The sequence below is a fragment of the Oncorhynchus kisutch genome, linkage group LG6, assembly GCF_002021735.2.
Source record: "Oncorhynchus kisutch isolate 150728-3 linkage group LG6, Okis_V2, whole genome shotgun sequence".
Lineage (NCBI taxonomy): Eukaryota > Metazoa > Chordata > Actinopteri > Salmoniformes > Salmonidae > Oncorhynchus > Oncorhynchus kisutch.
The window spans coordinates 11,419,114-11,439,675 of record NC_034179.2 but is presented as its reverse complement, the minus strand read 5'-3'; the positions used below and the strand labels follow the sequence as shown (position 1 = coordinate 11,439,675).

The 20,562-nt window shown below is 46.7% G+C and overlaps 1 protein-coding gene across 4 annotated transcripts in view; it reads left to right on the top strand.

Moving 5' to 3' along the window:
• dym (dymeclin) overlaps positions 1-20,562 on the top strand; it is a 228,912-nt gene that overhangs the window by 133,283 nt on the left and 75,067 nt on the right. For all 4 annotated transcript variants that reach the window (XM_020484782.2, XM_031826159.1, XM_031826158.1 and 1 more), the window contains exon 14: positions 5,859-5,964. In XM_020484782.2, coding sequence (XP_020340371.2) covers positions 5,859-5,964 — 106 coding nt within the window. The remainder of the gene's footprint in view (positions 1-5,858; positions 5,965-20,562) is intronic.

The window sequence follows — 20,562 nt, the reverse complement described above, 5'->3', positions numbered from 1 at the left end:
TACAGAGAGCTTGGTTTAGCTGCATGTATAGTCAGTCTGAGAGCTTGGCTTAGCTGCATGTATAGTCAGTCTGAGAGCTTGGCTTAGCTGCATGTATAGCCAGTCTGAGAGCTTGGTTTAGCTGCATGTATAGTCAGTCTGAGAGCTTGGTTTAGCTGCATGTATAGCCAGTCTGAGAGCTTGGTTTAGCTGCATGTATAGCCAGTCTGTGAGCTTGGTTTAGCTGCAGGTATAGTCAGTCTGAGAGCATGGCTTAGCTGCATGTATAGCCAGTCTGAGAGCTTGGTTTAGCTGCAGGTATAGTCAGTCTGAGAGCTTGGTTTAGCTGCATGTATAGTCAGTCAGAGCTTGGTTTAGCTGAATGCATGTATAGTCAGTCTGTGAGCTTGGTTTAGCTGCTTGTATAGTCAGTCTGAGAGCTTGGCTTAGCTGCATGTATAGTCAGTCTGACAGCTTGGTTTAGCTGAATGCATGTATAGTCAGTCTGTGAGCTTGGCTTGGCTGCATGTATAGTCAGTCTGTGAGCTTGGTTTAGCTGCATGTATAGCCAGTCTGCGAGCTTGGCTTAGCTGCATGTATAGTCAGTCTGACAGCTTGGTTTAGCTGCATGTATAGTCAGTCAGAGCTTGGTTTAGCTGAATGCATGTATAGTCAGTGTGAGCTTGGTTTAGCTGCTTGTATAGTCAGTCTGAGAGCTTAGCTTAGCTGCATGTATAGTCAGTCTGACAGCTTGGCTTAGCTGCATGTATAGTCAGTCTGACAGCTTGGTTTAGCTGCATGTATAGTCAGTCTGACAGCTTGGTTTAGCTGCATGTATAGTCAGTCAGAGCTTGGTTTAGCTGAATGCATGTATAGTCAGTGTGAGCTTGGTTTAGCTGCTTGTATAGTCAGTCTGAGAGCTTAGCTTAGCTGCATGTATAGTCAGTCTGACAGCTTGGCTTAGCTGCATGTATAGTCAGTCTGACAGCTTGGTTTAGCTGAATATATGTATAGTCAGTCTGACAGCTTGGCTTAGCTGCATGTATAGTCAGTCTGTGAGCTTGGTTTAGCTGCATGTATAGCCAGTCTGAGCTTGGCTTAGCTGCTTGTATAGTCAGTCTGAGAGCTTGGCTTAGCTGCATGTATAGTCAGTCAGAGCTTGGCTTAGCTGCTTGTATAGTCAGTCTGACAGCTTGGCTTAGCTGCTTGTATAGTCAGTCTGACAGCTTGGTTTAGCTGCATGGTTTAGCAGTCAGTCTGACAGCTTGGCTTAGCTGCATGTATAGTCAGTCTGACAGCTTGGCTTAGCTGCATGTATAGTCAGTCTGACAGCTTGGCTTAGCTGCATGTATAGTCAGTCTGACAGCTTGGCTTAGCTGCTTGTATAGTCAGTCTGAGAGCTTGGCTTAGCTGCTTGTATAGTCAGTCTGACAGCTTGGTTTAGCTGCGTGTATAGCCAGTCTGACAGCTTGGCTTAGCTGCTTGTATAGTCAGTCTGAGAGCTTGGCTTAGCTGCTTGTATAGTCAGTCTGAGAGCTTGGTTTAGCTGCTTGTATAGTCAGTCTGACAGCTTGGCTTAGCTGCTTGTATAGTCAGTCTGACAGCTTGGTTTAGCTGCTTGTATAGTCAGTCTGAGAGCTTGGTTTAGCTGCATGTATACTCAGTCTGACAGCTTGGCTGCATGTATAGTCAGTCTGACAGCTTGGCGTAGCTGCATGTATAGTCAGTCTGACAGCTTGGCTTAGCTGCTTGTATAGTCAGTCTGACAGCTTGGTTTAGCTGCTTGTATAGTCAGTCTGAGAGCTTGGCTTAGCTGCATGTATACTCAGTCTGACAGCTTGGCTGCATGTATAGTCAGTCTGACAGCTTGGCTTAGCTGCATGTATAGTCAGTCTGACAGCTTGGTGTAGCTGCATGTATAGTCAGTCTGACAGCTTGGCTTAGCTGCTTGTATAGTCAGTCTGAGAGCTTGGCTTAGCTCCATGTGTAGTCAGTCTGACAGCTTGGCTTAGCTGCTTGTATAGTCAGTCTGAGAGCTTGGCTTAGCTGCTTGTATGGTCAGTCTGACAGCTTGGTTTAGCTGCGTGTATAGTCAGTCGGACAGCTTGGCTTAGCTGCATGTATAGTCAGTCTGACAGCTTGGTTTAGCTGCTTGTATAGTCAGTCTGACAGCTTGGTTTAACTGCATGGTTGGGCAGTCAGTCTTTGTAGTGTCAGACAGCAACCCACAGCAACTCTAAAAGGTCTTATTGGACAGTTGGTTTCAGGAACACTTAAGAAAACAGATCCGATTTTGGTCTGTTTCGACCTTGCCGTGCCAATCTGCACACTTCTGAGTGCCAGCAGTCTGTCCTCTGTCCTTTTACGTACGCTAATCCATCAGGGTCCTCTACATATTTCACACCACACTTTATTGGATTCTATGATGTTCTATTCGATTTAGCTTCGCTTGTATGGTGAGGCTCATTTGTCTGCTGTTTATTCCCCGGGGTTGTTGTGTTTGTGTTATAATGTCTTAGGAATGACACACACCCATTGTTTGGAATGATTTTGTTGAGCCCGCTAATGGTTAGAAACTAAGATAGTGGTGTTTGTATAGAGCCATGTAGAGAATGAGTTATCTACAGAATCTATGTACACATGAAGAATCCATCAATGTACATATGCACCCTATCCCTAAGAAAAGTAGTGCACTATATAGGGAGTAGGGTGCCATAGGGCTCTGGTCAAAAGTAGTGCGCTATATAGGGAATATGGTTCCATTAGGCTCTGGTCAAAAGTAGTGCACTATATAGGGAATATGGTGCCATTAGGCTCTGGTCAAAAGTAGTGCACTATATAGGGAATATGGTGCCATTAGGCTCTGGTCTAAAGTAGTGCACTATATAGGGAATAGGGTGCCATAGGTCTGTGGTCTAAAGTAGTGCACTATATTGGGTGCCATAGGGCTGTGGTAAAAAGTAGTGCACTATATAGGGATTCGGGTGCCATAGGGCTGTGGTAAAAGGTAGTGCACTATATAGGGAATCGGGTGCCATAGGGCTCTGGTCTAAAGTTGTGCACTATATAGGGAATAGGGTGCCATAGGGCTGTGGTCTAAAGTAGTGCACTATATAGGGTGCCATAGGGCTGTGGTAAAAAGTAGTGCACTATATAGGGATTCGGGTGCCATAGGGCTGTGGTAAAAGGTAGTGCACTATATAGGGAATCGGGTGCCATAGGGCTCTGGTCTAAAGTTGTGCACTATATAGGGAGTAGGGTGCCATTTGGGCTCTGGAGAAATTGCCGTATTTCCTCTGCATATTTGGAATGTGACCCTGTATGTGTAAATCGGACATCAATCAGGCATCAGACACAACACACAATGCTCTCTGTCTTTGTCTTTCTCAGGCTGAAATGTGTCTGTGTTACACCTCTTCTGTGATGCTCTCTGTCTTTCTCAGGCTGAAATGTGTCTGTGTTACACCTCTTCTGTGATGCTCTCTGTCTTTCTCAGGCTGAAATGTGTCTGTGTTACACCTCTTCTGTGATGCTCTCTGTCTTTCTCAGGCTGAAATGTGTCTGTGTTACACCTCTTCTGTGATGCTCTCTGTCTTTCTCAGGCTGAAATGTGTCTGTGTTACACCTCTTCTGTGATGCTCTCTGTCTTTCTCAGGCTGAAATGTGTCTGTGTTACACCTCTTCTGTGATGCTCTGTCTTTCTCAGGCTGAAATGTGTCTGTGTTACACCTCTTCTGTGATGCTCTCTGTCTTTCTCAGGCTGAAATGTGTCTGTGTTACACCTCTTCTGTGATGCTCTCTGTCTTTCTCAGGCTGAAATGTGTCTGTGTTACACCTCTTCTGTGATGCTCTCTGTCTTTCTCAGGCTGAAATGTGTCTGTGTTACACCTCTTCTGTGATGCTCTCTGTCTTTCTCAGGCTGAAATGTGTCTGTGTTACACCTCTTCTGTGATGCTCTCTGTCTTTCTCAGGCTGAAATGTGTCTGTGTTACACCTCTTCTGTGATGCTCTCTGTCTTTCTCAGGCTGAAATGTGTCTGTGTTACACCTCTTCTGTGATGCTCTCTGTCTTTCTCAGGCTGAAATGTGTCTGTGTTACACCTCTTCTGTGATGCTCTCTGTCTTTCTCAGGCTGAAATGTGTCTGTGTGTTAGATCTGTTTATAACATTGGCCAATATACACTGTGTACAAAACATTAGGAGCACTTGCTCCTTCCATGACATTAAAAAAATATATATATATACATTTCACCTTTATTTAACCAGGTAGGCAAGTTGAGAACAAGTTCTCATTTACAATTGCGACCTGGCCAAGATAAAGCAAAGCAGTTCGACACATACAACAACAGAGTTACACATAGGACTGACCAGGTGAATCCATGATCCCTTAATGTTGTCACTTGTTAAATCCACTTCAATCAGTGTAGATGAAGAGACAGGTTAAAGAATGATTTTTAAGCCTTTAGACAATTGAGACATGGATTATGTATGTGTGCCATTCAGAGTGTGAAAAGGCAAGAAAAAAGATTTAAGTGCCTTTGAACTGGGTATGGTAGTAGGTACCAGGTGTACTGGTTTGAGTGTGTCAAGAACTGCAATGCTGCTGGGTTTTTCACACTCAATAATTTCCCGTTTGTATCAAGAATGCTCCACCACCCAATGAACATCCAGCCAACTTGACACAACTGTGTAAAGTATTCAGAACCCTTGACCTTTTTCCCTCATCAATCTACAACCAATACCCATAATGACAAAGCAACAAAAAAACAATATATATATTTTTTTTTTTTTATTGCAAAAAAAACAATATAAAACAATTCAATGATTACATTTACATAAGTATTCAGACCCTTTAGTCAGTACTTTGTTGGAGCACCTTTGGCAGCTCTGTCAGAGTTACCATCGTGGTCTTTGTCACTTCCCTGCCAAGGACCTTCTCCCTCGATTGCTCAGTTTCGCCAGGTGGCCAATCAATTGAATTTACCACAGGTGGACTCCAATCAAGTTGTAGAAACATCTCAAGGATGAGTAATGAAAACAAGATGCACCTGAGCTCAATTTCGACTCTCATAGTAAAGAGTCTGAATACTTATGTAAATAAGGTATTTCTGTTTTTAACTTTTAATACATTTCCCAAAAATTAAAATTAAAAACTGTTTTTGCTTTGTCATTATGGGGTATTGTGTGTAGATTGATGAGGGGCAAAAAAATTATTATAGTAATAATTGAATAAGGCTGTAAAATAGCAAAATGTGGAATGAATACTTCCCGAATCCACTCTAGGCCAGCATCCCTGTGGAACACTTTCGACTCCTTGTAGAGTGCGTGGCCTAACAAATTGAGGCTGTTCTGAGTGCAAACGGGGGTGCACCGCAGTGTTAAACAGGTGTTCCTAATGTTAAGTACTCAGTGAGTACTCAGTGGAAGTATTTGTTTAATAAACGTAGGTCCAGATCAGGGTTCTCATCATTCTTTGGCTGACAAAGAAAATCAGCTCCAAGTGATTTTAATTTAGGAGATCTGTTCCAAAGTATTCCCACACACAATAGAGAGATATATGTGATCTTATACAAATGTAAGCAAGGTTTGAAATTGCTATGTTTAAGTCAAATATTATATTTGTTTTGGGCTTCTTGCTGTCAATTTGAAGTTATTTGTAATTATGTCCTGGCCTCCTGACCATCTGCTGAAAAAGAAAATGAATCTAGTTGATGATCCCTGGTCTGGATTATGTGGACTGAAGAGTATGACAAATATAATGCCCTCAATAGTGCAGCCAGTCTTGTGATACCAGGATGTGATAACAGAATCCTCTGATCTTTGTAAAGACTCTAAATAGCCCTGTTGCCTCTCCTCTCCCCTTTTCCTCTCTCCCTCCAGTCTATTTGCACTGCTGTCCAAGAAGCACAACAAGGTCTTGGAACAGGCTACCCAGTCTCTGAGAGGTCCCCGGGGGGCAGACGACAGCTCTGTGCTGCCTGACTACGTGAGTACTGCAGCTACTGATTTGGTCTATGAAAAATCGAGTCTTATCCCAGTTGTCTTTTGATTCAATGGTGGGACTACGAGGGAAATTGACCTCACACACCAAGTGAATACTGATCCCCTGGGCCTGCACCTCCAGACATGTCTGGATCTGAGTGTCTGGGTTTGTGTCTAGGTCTGACTGTCGTCTCTCACTGAGTTCGCATCTGCATTCGTGGTGCGTGCTGTGTGTGTCTTTGTGTCTGGGTGTATGTGAGTGTCTGGGGGGATGGGTGAGGGCGGGGGTGTGTGTCTGGGGGGGGGGGGAAATCAGATGTCGGGGGGGGTCCCAAGGATTGCTCCCTGCAGACGAGATGGAGTAGCTGAGGTGTGTGCCTGATTATCCCCCACACAGACAGGCATAAGGGAAGAGCCCCTCACCCTGTCCTCTCTCTATCCCCCCCACACAGACAGGCGTAAGGGAAGAGCCCCTCACCCTGTCCTCTCTCTATCCCCCCCACACAGACAGGCGTAAGGGAAGAGCCCCTCACCCTGTCCTCTCTCTATCCCCCCCCCACACAGACAGGCGTAAGGGAAGAGCCCCTCACCCTGTCCTCACTCTATCCCCCCCACACAGACAGGCGTAAGGGAAGAGCCCCTCACCCTGTCCTCTCTCTATCCCCCCCACACAGACAGGCGTAAGGGAAGAGCCACTCACCCTGTCCTCTCTCTATCCCCCCCACACAGACAGGCATAAGGGGAGAGCCCCTCACCCTGTCCTCTCTCTATCCCCCCCACACAGACAGGCGTAAGGGAAGAGCCACTCACCCTGTCCTCTCTCTATCCCCCCCCACACAGACACGCGTAAGGGAAGAGCCCCTCACCCTGTCCTCTCTCTATCCCCCCCACACAGACAGGCGTAAGGGAAGAGCCCCTCACCCTGTCTTCTCTCTAACCCCCCCACACAGACAGGCGTAAGGGGAGAGTCCCTCACCCTGTCCTCTCTCTATCCCCCCCACACAGACAGGCGTAAGGGAAGAGCCCCTCACCCTGTCCTCTCTCTATCCCCCCCACACAGACAGGCGTAAGGGAAGAGCCCCTCACCCTGTCCTCTCTCTATCCCCCCACACAGACAGGCATAAGGGAAGAGCCCCTCACCCTGTCCTCTCTCTATCCCCCCCACACAGACAGGCGTAAGGGAAGAGCCCCTCACCCTGTCTTCTCTCTACCCCCCCCCCCCCACACAGACAGGCGTAAGGGAAGAGCCCCTCACCCTGTCCTCTCTCTATCCCCCCCCACACAGTCCTCTCTCTATCCCCCCCCACACAGACAGGCATAAGGGGAGAGCCCCTCACCCTGTCCTCTCTCTAGCCCCCCCCACACAGACAGGCGTAAGGGAAGAGCCCCTCACCCTGTCCTCTCTCTATCCCCCCACACACAGACAGGCTTAAGGGAAGAGCCCCTCACCCTGTCCTCTCTCTATCCCCCCCCACACAGACAGGCATAAGGGGAGAGCCCCTCACCCTGTCCTCTCTCTAGCCCCCCCCACACAGACAGGCGTAAGGGAAGAGCCCCTCACCCTGTCCTCTCTCTATCCCCCCCCACACAGACATGCATAAGGGAAGAGCCCCTCACCCTGTCCTCTCTCTATCCCCCCACACAGACAGGCATAAGGGGAGAGCCCCTCACCCTGTCCTCTCTCTATCCCCCCCCCACACAGACAGGCATAAGGGGAGAGCCCCTCACCCTGTCCTCTCTCTAGCCCCCCCCACACAGACAGGCGTAAGGGAAGAGCCCCTCACCCTGTCCTCTCTCTATCCCCCCACACAGACAGGCATAAGGGAAGAGCCCCTCACCCTGTCCTCTCTCTATCCCCCCACACACAGACAGGCTTAAGGGAAGAGCCCCTCACCCTGTCCTCTCTCTATCCCCCCCACACAGACAGGCGTAAGGGAAGAGCCCCTCACCCTGTCCTCTCTCTATCCCCCCCACACAGACAGGCGTAAGGGAAGAGCCCCTCACCCTGTCCTCTCTCTATCCCCCCCACACAGACAGGCGTAAGGGAAGAGCCCCTCACCCTGTCCTCTCTCTATCCCCCCCACACAGACAGGCGTAAGGGAAGAGCCCCTCACCCTGTCCTCTCTCTATCCCCCCCCCCACACAGACAGGCATAAGGGAAGAGCCCCTCACCCTGTCCTCTCTCTATCCCCCCCACACAGACAGGCATAAGGGAAGAGCCCCTCACCCTGTCCTCTCTCTATCCCCCCCACACAGACAGGCGTAAGGGAAGAGCCCCTCACCCTGTCCTCTCTCTATCCCCCCCACACAGACAGGCGTAAGGGAAGAGCCCCTCACCCTGTCCTCTCTCTATCCCCCCCCACACAGACAGGCGTAAGGGAAGAGCCCCTCACCCTGTCCTCTCTCTAGCCCCCCCCCACACAGACAGGCGTAAGGGAAGAGCCCCTCGCCCTGTCCTCTCTCTATCCCCCCCACACAGACAGGCATAAGGGAAGAGCCCCTCACCCTGTCCTCTCTCTATCCCCCCCACACAGACAGGCATAAGGGAAGAGCCCCTCACCCTGTCCTCTCTCTATCCCCCCCCCCACACAGACAGGCATAAGGGAAGAGCCCCTCACCCTGTCCTCTCTCTATCCCCCCCACACAGACAGGCGTAAGGGAAGAGCCCCTCACCCTGTCCTCTCTCTATCCCCCCCCCCACACAGACAGGCATAAGGGAAGAGCCCCTCACCCTGTCCTCTCTCTATCCCCCCCACACAGACAGGCATAAGGGAAGAGCCCCTCACCCTGTCCTCTCTCTATCCCCCCCACACAGACAGGCGTAAGGGAAGAGCCCCTCACCCTGTCCTCTCTCTATCCCCCCCACACAGACAGGCGTAAGGGAAGAGCCCCTCACCCTGTCCTCTCTCTATCCCCCCCACACAGACAGGCGTAAGGGAAGAGCCCCTCACCCTGTCCTCTCTCTATCCCCCCCCACACAGACAGGCATAAGGGAAGAGCCCCTCGCCCTGTCCTCTCTTTTGTTTGGATGCCTCTTTCATGGCCCTTATCCCTCCCCTTGTTTCACCCTGTGTCACACACTGGCTGGAAAAGACCATTGCTATGTCTAGAGTCGTCAAAGCTGAATTAACCTCGGGGCAATGATATCACTTCCCCCAAACATGACCCTCCCTGGTCACACAGTATTTTGTAAACGTCTGTATTAATTATATCATGTTTTCTATATGTCTGTGTGAATTATATCATGGAAGGCTTCCTCCAAGCTCCAACAATAAGCTGTCCGTGGACCTATTCATTAGCTAAAGAAAACTGAAACAAGCGTTTGTTATTGGTTCATTTCAAGTAGTAGCCTGTTTCAGTCAGATTTCTAATGTTTGGTGCCTGATGACTATGACCCTGATCTTCGTAGAGGCAGTTGTGATCTCAGGGATATTGTTGTTCCTGGTTGGTGTCTCGTGTCCAGTATTATGTTCTCTGAGTAACGTTGATAAGGTCTTTATATTGATGTTGCTAGGAAGGTGTAAATCCTGCAGTCTGAACATGAAGGTTGTTATTCAAGCACATGAGACTCTTCTTTCTCTCTCTTTCTCTGTCTCTGTCTCTTTCTCTCTCTGTGTGTCTGTGTGTCTGTGTGTCTGTGTGTCTGTGTGTCTGTGTGTCTGTGTGTCTGTCTGTCTGTATGTGTGTCTGTGTGTCTGTCTGTCTGTCTGTCTGTCTGTCTGTCTGTCTGTCTGTCTGTCTGTCTGTCTGTCTGTCTGTCTGTCTGTCTGTCTGTCTGTCTGTCTCTGTCTCTGTCTCTGTCTCTCTCTGCCTGGCTTTGTCTCTCTCTGCCTGGCTTTGTCTCTCTGCCTGTCTCTATCATTCTGTTTATCTCTCTCTCTCTTTCTCTCTCTCTCTGTTTCTCTCTGTTTCTCGCTCTCGCTCACTCTCTCTGTCTCTCACTCACTCTCTGTCTCTCTCTCTCTCTCTCTCTCTGCCTGTCTCTTTCTCTCTGCCTGTCTCTCTATCTTTCTGTTTCTCTCTCTCTCTGTCTCTCTCTCTTTCTCTCGGCCTGTCTCTCTCTCTCTCTCTCTTTGCACCATTCTGCAGCAGCATCTCATCAACTTACTTGTATTTGATCTACATTCTTGGCTAAAAGTTTTGAGAATGACACAAATATTAATTTCCACAAAGTTTGCTGCTTCAGTGTCTTTAGATATTTTTGTCAGATGTTACTATGGAACGGCTTCTATTGACAAAAAAATGAAGTTGATGCAAAGAGTCAATATTTAGTTTTGACCCTTCTTTTTCAAGACCTCTGCAATCCGCCCTGGCATGCTGTCAATTAACTTATGGGCCACATCCTGACTGATGGCAGCCCATTCTTGCATAATCAATGCTTGGAGTTTGTCAGATTTTGTGTGTTTTTGTTTGTCCACCCTCCATAGACCCAAAATATTGATGTTTTGTTCCCCGAGCCACTTAGTTATCACTTTTTGCCTTATGGCAAGGTGCTCCATCATGCTGGAAAAGGTATTGTTCGTCACCAAACTGTTCCTGGATGGTTGGGAGAAGTTGCTCTCGGAGGATGTGTTGGTACCATTCTTTATTCATGGCTGTGTTCTTAGGCAAAATTGTGAGTGAGCCCAGTCCCTTGGCTGAGAAGCAACCCCACACATGAATGGTCTCAGGATGCTTTACTGTTGGCATGACACAGGACTGATGGGAACGCTCACCTTGTCTTCTCCGGACAAGCTTTTTTCCGGAGGCCCCAAACAGTCGGAAAGGGGATTCATCAGAGAAAATGACTTTACCCCAGTCCTCAGCAGTCCAATCCCTGTACCTTTTGCAGAATATCAGTCTGTCCCTGATGTTTTTCCTGGAGAGAAGTGGCTTCTTTGCTGCCCTTCTTGACACCAGGCCATCCTCCAAAAGTCTTCGCCTCACTGTGCGTGCAGATGCACTCACACTTTCCTGCTGCTATTTCTGAGCAAGCTCTGTACTGGTGGTGCCCCGATCCCGCAGCTGAATCAACTTTAGGAGACGGTCCTGGCGCTTTCTGGACTTTCTTGGGCGCCCTATAGCCTTTTTCACAACAATTGAACCGCTCTCCTTGAAGTTCTTGATGATCCGATACATGGTTGATTTAGGTGCAATCTTACTAGCAGCAATATCCTTGCTTGTGAAGCCCTTTTTGTGCAAAGCAATGATGACGGCACGTGTTTCCTTGCAGGTAACCGTGGTTGACAGAGGAAGAACAATGATTCCAAGCACCACCCTCCTTTTGAAGCTTCCAGTCTGTTATTCGAACTCAATCATCATGACAGAGGGATCTCCAGCATTGTCCTCGTCAACACTCACACCTGTGTTAACGAGAGAATCACTGACAAGATGTCAGCTGGTCCTTTTGTGTCAGGGCTGAATTGCTGTGGAAATGTTTTTGGGGGATTCAGTTCATTTGCATGGCAAAGAGGGACTTTGCAATTAATTGCAATTCAAACTGAGGCAGCAGACTTTGTGAAAATTTATATTTGTGTCATTCTCAAAACTTTTGTCCACGACTGTATATCAGTCACAAACATTTTTAAACGCTAAGAAATATAGTGCTTGCACACAGACAGACAGACCCAGTCATATTCAGTACACACAGGGTGTTTTATGCATACTACTGTACACTCTAATGCTCCGAGTGCATTCTCCGACGACTTTCTCTTGATTACGTTCATGAGGACAAGAGTGTGGAGAATGTATAAAACATTCCATTTAATAAGCTCCTCCTACTGTATTACCTCACGCTGCACCTCCCCCTACTGTATTACCTCACACTGAGCAGCACTCCCCCTACTGTATTACCTCACGCTGCACCTCCCCCTACTGTATTACCTCACGCTGAGCTGCACCTCCCCCTACTGTATTACCTCACGCTGAGCAGCACTCCCCCTACTCTATTACCTCACGTTGAGCAGCACTCCCCCTACTGTATTACCTCACGTTGAGCAGCACTCCCTCTACTGTATTACCTCACGCTGAGCAGCACTCCCCCTACTGTATTACCTCACACTGAGCAGCACTCCCCCTACTGTATTACCTCATGCTGAGCAGCACTCCCCCTACTGTATTACCTCACGCTGAGCAGCACTCCCCCTACTGTATTACCTCACGCTGAGCAGCACTCCCCCTACTGTATTACCTCACGCTGCACCTCCCCCTACTGTATTACCTCACGCTGAGCTGCACCTCCCCCTACTGTATTACCTCACGCTGAGCAGCACTCCCCCTACTCTATTACCTCACGTTGAGCAGCACTCCCCCTACTGTATTACCTCACGTTGAGCAGCACTCCCTCTACTGTATTACCTCACGCTGAGCAGCACTCCCCCTACTGTATTACCTCACACTGAGCAGCACTCCCCCTACTGTATTACCTCATGCTGAGCAGCACTCCCCCTACTGTATTACCTCACGCTGAGCAGCACTCCCCCTACTGTATTACCTCACGCTGAGCAGCACTCCCCCTACTGTATTACCTCACACTGAGCAGCACTCCCCCTACTGTATTACCTCACGCTGAGCAGCACTCCCCCTACTGTATTACCTCACGCTGAGCAGCACTCCCCCTACTGTATTACCTCACGCTGAGCAGCACTCCCCCTACTGTATTACCTCACACTGAGCAGCACTCCCCCTACTGTATTACCTCACGCTGAGCAGCACTCCCCCTACTGTATTACCTGACGCTGAGCAGCACTCCCCCTACTGTATTACCTCACACTGAGCAGCACTCCCCCTACTGTATTACCTCACGCTGAGCAGCACTCCCCCTACTGTATTACCTCACGCTGAGCAGCACTCCCCCTACTGTATTACCTCACGCTGAGCAGCACTCCCCCTACTGTATTACCTCACGCTGAGCAGCACTCCCCTACTGTATTACCTCACACTGAGCAGCACTCCCCTACTGTATTACCTCACACTGCACCTTCCCCTTTTCTGAACCTTCTTCCGGTCAGGACAATGACAACAATAGAGACCAAACAAGATATACGCAAAGCAAATGTTTTACTTCATAATTATCAGCTAGCTATATGTGAATCGTAATACCCAGATAGTTTAACAGGCAGAAATGACCTTAAACTAATGTTGTGCAAGGTAGATGTCAATTCGTCGTGGCTTTCTAGCTAGCTAACTGTAGTAGCTAGCCAGTTCGCCCTATTGACTTACTCTGGGCTTGCGATCTACGAACACTACAGTGGGTTTTGTAGGCAGGTAAACATACCAAAATTCTTCAGCTTCAGCTCAAATAATGCACTATAATGAAATTTTGTGTAATTTTTTCCTGGTTTCATTGTATTTCTGTACATATTTTCCATTGAAGCTTGCATCAACACATGCTTCAAAATATGTACAGAGTAAACATCCGAGAATTGCCCTCCATACTACGTTTAACATACTTCACCCTCCCCGGCTTCAAGTTCTGTGCTCGGAGCACGGCAGTGTGCAATTTATTTGAAGTGATAAATAACTTGGAAATACTCACGAGCTCTACAATATAAAAACACAATTTGATACTGACAAACATACAAGGACCAGTAATTAATTGGGGATAGCTGATATACACACAGTGGTGTTGTTGTCAGTAGACTGAGCCAGAGAAGCAGGCTGTGTGGGTGGTGTTGTGGTGTAGTGTGCTTTGCTGTGCTGCAGGGGGGGGGGGAGGAGGAGGAGGAGGAGAGGCAGGATAAAGGCAGAGTGACAGGCCCTACTTTGCCATCAGGCCTCATGACTGATCTGCCCTGACGCAGAGCCACACGCTCAGACACCATCCACAGAGGAGGAGAGGAGGAGGAGGAGGAGAGAGGGAAGGGAGGAGGGGAAAGAGAGGAAAAGGGTAAGGAGGGTGAGAGGTGAGGTAGGACACCCTGTCAGAGGGCGAGGAGGGGGGAGGGGGGGGGGGGGGGGAGTAGTGGTGTCCTTTAGTAGTTTCTTTGCAGCAATTCGACCATGCTTCTACATGTGCATTGCTTGCTGTTTGCGGTTTTAGGCTTTCTGTACAGTACTTTGACATCTGCTGATGTAAAAAGGGCTTTATAAATACATTTGATTGAGTCAAGCAATCTCATCTGAGTTGAAGTTGAGTTGTCTGTTACTTGAACTCGGTGAAACATTTATTTCTGCTGCAATCTAAGGTGCAGTTAACTCTAATGAACGTATCCTCTGCGGCAGAGGTAATTCTGGGTCTTCGTTTCCACGTTTCTATTATAGAATGTTGTGTGTGCTGAATTTGCACGTGTAAGCCAAGAGCCACGATCACTGTTAAAGCTGGAGAATAATGCGTTGGTTATAAGGCATTATTTGTTTGACCGAATGGGAAAACATCTGTGTGAGCATTTGAAATTAGATCAGGATCAAAAATGTTTGATTCAAATAGTATTATCAGGTTCTGGGGTAGCTAGCTGGCTTTAGCTTGGTACCTAGCTAGCACAAATGCAACCAGCCTGAAAACAATGACCAGTAGAAACTGCAGTCATTTTCATTATTCTTAGCAATGATTTAGGAATCATTGTCAATATTAGCTAGATATTCACTTGTTGTTCTCCTATTGAAATAACTAGCTAGCCAGCTACTTGTATTTTATTTTTATTTAACCTTTATTTAACTAGGCAAGTCAGTTAAGAGCAAATTCTTATTTACAATGACGTATTGGCATTCATATTGCAGTGTACAGCCTTACCTAAGGATTGGGAATCAATGAAATGGGATATCAGTCTTCTCAATACCCAAGTGCTTTTTTCCCCCAAAGACTCCTCTAATACACACAGTAAGTTGACTGGTACAATACATGTGGCTGAATTCACAGTGGTTTCAGAGTCCCACAATAAGAGCTACGACGCTAATGTTCTCGTGGTGTCACTGAGTAGACTGATACCTCATGTCATTGATCCACAATCTGTAGGTCAGGCTGTACAGTGAAATAAGTATTCCCTCCCAATGTCTTATACATCCTGTGTGATTTCAACACATTTTTTATCAAATGAACTAATTGTCTTTTCTTGAATTTATCTAAGAACATTCCAACCTTGTTTTTCATTTATGTATTCCATTATGGCATGATTCCACTTGTTTTGTATGCATTTGCATCACTTTCATTGAGATACTTTTATTTTGAAGGCTAACCGCAAAGTCCACTATTGTGTCCTTATTGTGGATAGCTTCACATAGTTGGGTCCCACCACCATTAATCAAATTATAACTGTTTTATAAATGAGGGTTATTTTAGATGACACCTAGCTACATAGTTAACTAGCTAACTGTAGCTACTGAAACAGATGCTGTTTTGATATGTTTTTAGGGAAGAACATTGTTTGCTAGCTAGCTTTTCTATGACCAGCACTGTAGGTGCGTGAGACAACTTTACCAGCATCACAGCAATCGTTGTGACATATGAGATACGAGTGATAGTGTAATCAGTGTGTAATAACTACGTAAAAAATGTATGAACGTGTTCAATTATGTGATGTGCGATCATATTCAGGTCCTGATTGGTCAAATATTGTTATTTAACACGTCAAATAGTGTCATTTGTATCTGTTTTGCCACCCAAACAGCGTTCCATACCTCCCACACCTCTCTGATTCAGAGGCATTGGGTTAAAAGCAGAAGACACATTTCAGTTGAACACATTCAGTTGTGCAACTGAATAGGTATCCCCCTTCAGTTCAGTAGTGTCTGCTCTGTGTCAATGCCAAGTGGGGCGGGACAAACAGATGAAATCAGCCACAATACTGAGAACAGTGCTCTGTTTCAACCCAGTACCATGTACTTACAACATCACTGTCTCTTCCTTCCCTCTCTGTCTCCCCGTCTCTCTCCCCGTCTCTCTCTCCCCCTTCTCTCTCTTTGTCTCTCTACTCTCTCTATAGAGCTCTGTTTCTCTCCACCTTCTCTCTCTCTGTCTCTCTACTCTCTCTATAAAGCTCTGTTTCTCTCCACCTTCTCTCTCTTTGTCTCTCTACTCTCTCTATAAAGCTCTGTTTCTCTCCTCGTCACTCTCTCTCTCTTTGTCTCTCTACTCTCTCTATAAAGCTCTGTTTCTCTCCTCGTCACTCTCTCTCTCTCTTTGTCTCTCTACTCTCTCTATGAAGCTCTGTTTCTCTCCTCGTCTATCTCTCCACCTTCTCTCTCTTTGTCTCTCTACTCTCTCTAAAGCTCTGTTTCTCTCCTCGTCTCTCTCTCTCTGTCTCTCTACTCTCTCTATAAAGCTCTGTTTCTCTCCTCGTCTCTCTACTCTCTATAAAGCTCTGTTTCTCTCCTCGTCTCTCTCTCTCTTTGTCTCTCTACTCTCTCTATAAAGCTCTGTTTCTCTCCTCCTCTCTCTCTCTCTTTGTCTCTCTACTCTCTCTATAAAGCTCTGTTTCTCTCCTCGTCTCTCTCTCCACCTTCTCTCTCTTTGTCTCTCTACTCTCTCTATAAAGCTCTGTTTCTCTCCTCGTCTCTCTCTCTCTGTCTCTCTACTCTCTCTATAAAGCTCTGTTTCTCTCCTCGTCTCTCTACTCTCTCTATAAAGCTCTGTTTCTCTCCTCGTCTCTCTCTCTCTTTGTCTCTCTACTCTCTCTATAAAGCTCTGTTTCTCTCCTCCTCTCTCTCTCTCTCTGTCTCTCTACTCTCTCTATAAAGCTCTGTTTCTCTCCTCGTCTCTCTACTCTCTCTATAAAGCTCTGTTTCTCTCCTCGTCTCTCTCTCTCTTTGTCTCTCTACTCTCTCTATAAAGCTCTGTTTCTCTCCCTGTCTCTCTCTCTCTGTCTCTCTACTCTCTCTATAGAGCTCTGTTTCTCTCCACCTTCTCTCTCTTTGTCTCTATACAAAGCTCTGTTTCTCTCCCCCTTCTCTCTCTCTGTCTCTGTCTCTCTACTCTCTCTACAAAGCTCTGTTTCTCTCCCCATCTCTCTCTCTTTGTCTCTCTACTCTCTCTATAGAGCTCTGTTTCTCTCCCCCTTCTCTCTCCTCGTCTCTCTACTCTCTCTATAAAGCTCTGTTTCTCTCCATGTCTCTCTCTCTCTTTGTCTCTCTACTCTCTCTATAAAGCTCTGTTTCTCTCCATGTCTCTCTCTCTCTTTGTCTCTCTACTCTCTCTATAGAGCTCTGTTTCTCTCCCCCTTCTCTCTCCTCGTCTCTACTCTCTCTATAAAGCTCTGTTTCTCTCCATGTCTCTCTCTCTCTTTGTCTCTCTACTCTCTCTATAAAGCTCTGTTTCTCTCCATGTCTCTCTCTCTCTTTGTCTCTCTACTCTCTCTATAAAGCTCTGTTTCTCTCCCTGTCTCTCTCTCTCTTTGTCTCTACTCTCTCTCTTTGTCTCTCTACTCTCTATAAAGCTCTGTTTCTCTCCCCATCTCTCTCTCCACCTTCTCTCTTTGTCTCTCTACTCTCTCTATAAAGCTCTGTTTCTCTCCCCATCTCTCTCTCTCTTTGTCTCTCTACTCTCTCTATAAAGCTCTGTTTCTCTCCTCGTCTATCTCTCTCTGTCTGTCTACTCTTTCTATAAAGCTCTGTTTCTCTCCATGTCTCTCTCTCTCTTTGTCTCTCTACTCTCTCTATAAAGCTCTGTTTCTCTCCTCGTCTCTCTCTCCACCTTCTCTCTCTTTGTCTCTCTACTCTCTCTATAAAGCTCTGTTTCTCTCCCCATCTCTCTCTCTCTTTGTCTCTCTACTCTCTCTATAAAGCTCAGTTTCTCTCCCCCTTCTCTCTCCTCGTCTCTCTACTCTCTCTATAGAGCTCTGTTTCTCTCCATGTCTCTCTCTCTCTCTTTGTCTCTACTCTCTCTATAAAGCTCAGTTTCTCTCCCCCTTCTCTCTCCTCGTCTCTCTACTCTCTCTATAAAGCTCTGTTTCTCTCCCCATCTCGCTCTCTCTTTGTCTCTCTACTCTCTCTATAAAGCTCTGTTTCTCTCCACCTTCTCTCTCTTTGTCTCTCTACTCTCTCTATAAAGCTCTGTTTCTCTCCTCGTCTCTCTCTCTCTGTCTCTCTACTCTCTCTATAAAGCTCTGTTTCTCTCCTCGTCTCTCTCTCTCTGTCTCTCTACTCTCTCTATAAAGCTCTGTTTCTCTCACCGTCTCTCTCTCTCTTTGTCTCTCTACTCTATAAACCTCGGTTTCTCTCCTCGTCTCTCTCTCCACCTTCTCTCTCTTTGTCTCTACTCTCTCTATAAAGCTCTGTTTCTCTCCCTGTCTCTCTCTCTCTCTCTCTCTGTCTCTCTACTCTCTCTATAAAGCTCTGTTTCTCTCCCTGTCTCTCTCTCTCTCTCTCTCTCTGTCTCTCTACTCTCTCTACAAAGCTCTGTTTCTCTCCCCATCTCTCTCTCCACCTTCTCTCTCTTTGTCTCTCTACTCTCTCTATAGAGCTCTGTTTCTCTCCATGTCTCTCTCTCTCTTTGTCTCTCTACTCTCTATAAAGCTCTGTTTCTCTCCATGTCTCTCTCTCTCTTTGTCTCTCTACTCTCTATAGAGCTCTGTTTCTCTCCCCCTTCTCTCTCTTTGTCTCTCTACACTCTCTATAAAGCTCTGTTTCTCTCCTCGTCTCTCTCTCCACCTTCTCTCTCTTTGTCTCTACTCTCTCTATAAAGCTCTGTTTCTCTCCCCGCCTCTCTCTCTCTTTGTCTCCCTACTCTCTCTATAAAGCTCTGTTTCTCTCCCCTCCTGTCTGGCATGTTTAGCAGCAGAGTGGATGTAAAGGCAGTAATAGAAAGCAGCTGGCCCTGACAGTGTTCTGTTCTGAGCTGCCTGAGGGGAAGAACAGGAGAGAGGGAATGAGGGAGAGAGAAGGGGTGGAGAAAAAGAGAGTAGGGAAGAGCGAGAGGGCTTTGTGACTGACTGACATCTAGAAAGAATGTAATTTGGCACGACAGCCAGGCTACAGAGAGGGAGGGAGAGAGAGAGTGGGATAGAAAGAGAGATATAGGGGGGAGAGAGAGAGCGAGCTAATGTTTGTTTAATGTGGGATTGTCCTCAACTTGTAATTGGTCTTTAAGGAAGCAGGAGGAGAGACTTCAAACACTGTCGGCTCAGTGGGAGCATTTACCCATAATGCCTTAGTGTACTGTACATCCCAAATGGTACCTTGTTGCCTTTATATTCTAATACTGGGCCTTTGTATTCTAATACTGGGCCCTTATATTCTAATACTGGACCTTATATACTGGGCCCTTATATACTATTACTGAGCCTTTATATTCTAATACTGGGCCTTTATATTCTAATACGGGGCCCTTATATCCTAATACTGGGCCCTTATATCCTAATACTGGGCCCTTATATCCTAATACTGGGCCCTTATATCCTAATACTGGGCCCTTATATTCTAATACTGGGCCTTTATTTTCTAATACTGGGCCTTTATATTCTAATACTGGGCCCTTATATTCTTCAGCTGGGCCCTTATATTCTAATACTGGGCCTTTATATTCTAATACTGGGCCTTATATACTGGGCCCTTATATTCTAATACTGTGCCCATATATTCAACTCTGGGCCTCAATCCCAGTTCCACTGATTATTTTCTTCATTGTTTCCCTCTCATCAGGGGAATGATTTTAGACCTGGGACACCAGCTGTCAGGTAGAACAGAATAACAGCAGACTGGACCTCCTCGAGTCAGAGTTGAATACCCCTTATACGCTGACCCCCTAATGCCTCTGCATCTCCTCTGCTCGCGACCACCAAATCCCCTCCTCCTCTTCTTCCTGAATCCCTACCTCTAACACAGACACAGCATTCTCTCTCTCTTACTCTGGCACTGTGTGTGTTTGTGGAGCTGGTTCTGGTTAGTGTCAGGGCTTTAGAGGGTTAGACCCTGGCCCCCGAAGTCCCCCAGGAGACGGGGCTAAAGCCCCGACCCAGGCCAAGGGCAGGTTTCACTGGGGAGCTGAAGCCCCTCTCCCCACTGGACACCCCTCAGCCTGGAGGTCATGTGTCTTTGTACTGATTAACATTTCAAGGTGACGGCTGATATTCTCTCGCTCTCTCTCTCTGCCCATCCCCCATTGTGGGCAGTATGCACGGTGGCCTCTCTCAATAGTCTGTACAAAGCTCTCCTTACCCTACCGCTCAATCCCTCGCTCGTCCCTGAACGTTAGGGCTAAAAAGCAGCAGGAGTTCTGTTGACGAAGGCTGACGCATTGTTTTTGGTTTCCCTCAAAATAGGATAGTTAAAATAAAGTTTAAAAAATGGTGTGTGGTTTTGACTGTAATCTTTGTGAGGAGAGAAAAACACCACACAGATACAGAGATAGTCTATTTAAGACTGCAGACCAGACCTCCATGTCTCTCTGTTTACATCTGTGAGTTAAACCACTGCATCTGCTCTGTGTTTAATTTCCTTTGTGTTTACTCACTGATTTGTCCTGTAGTAGTACTGTTCCATGGTTCAGTCTGTAGTCAGATATTGCATCAGATATTGTGTTGACTGAATTCACACCTTGGATTGGCTGGATCCATGGGGCCTTATCATTTATTTGTTTATCTTTTGAAAACTACACAAGTACTTGAATCGTTCTACAGATAGAGTATATTTTGCGTACAGTTGATCTTTTATGTAGATGTTGAACACTGATATAGAATTAAAAGCCTGCGAT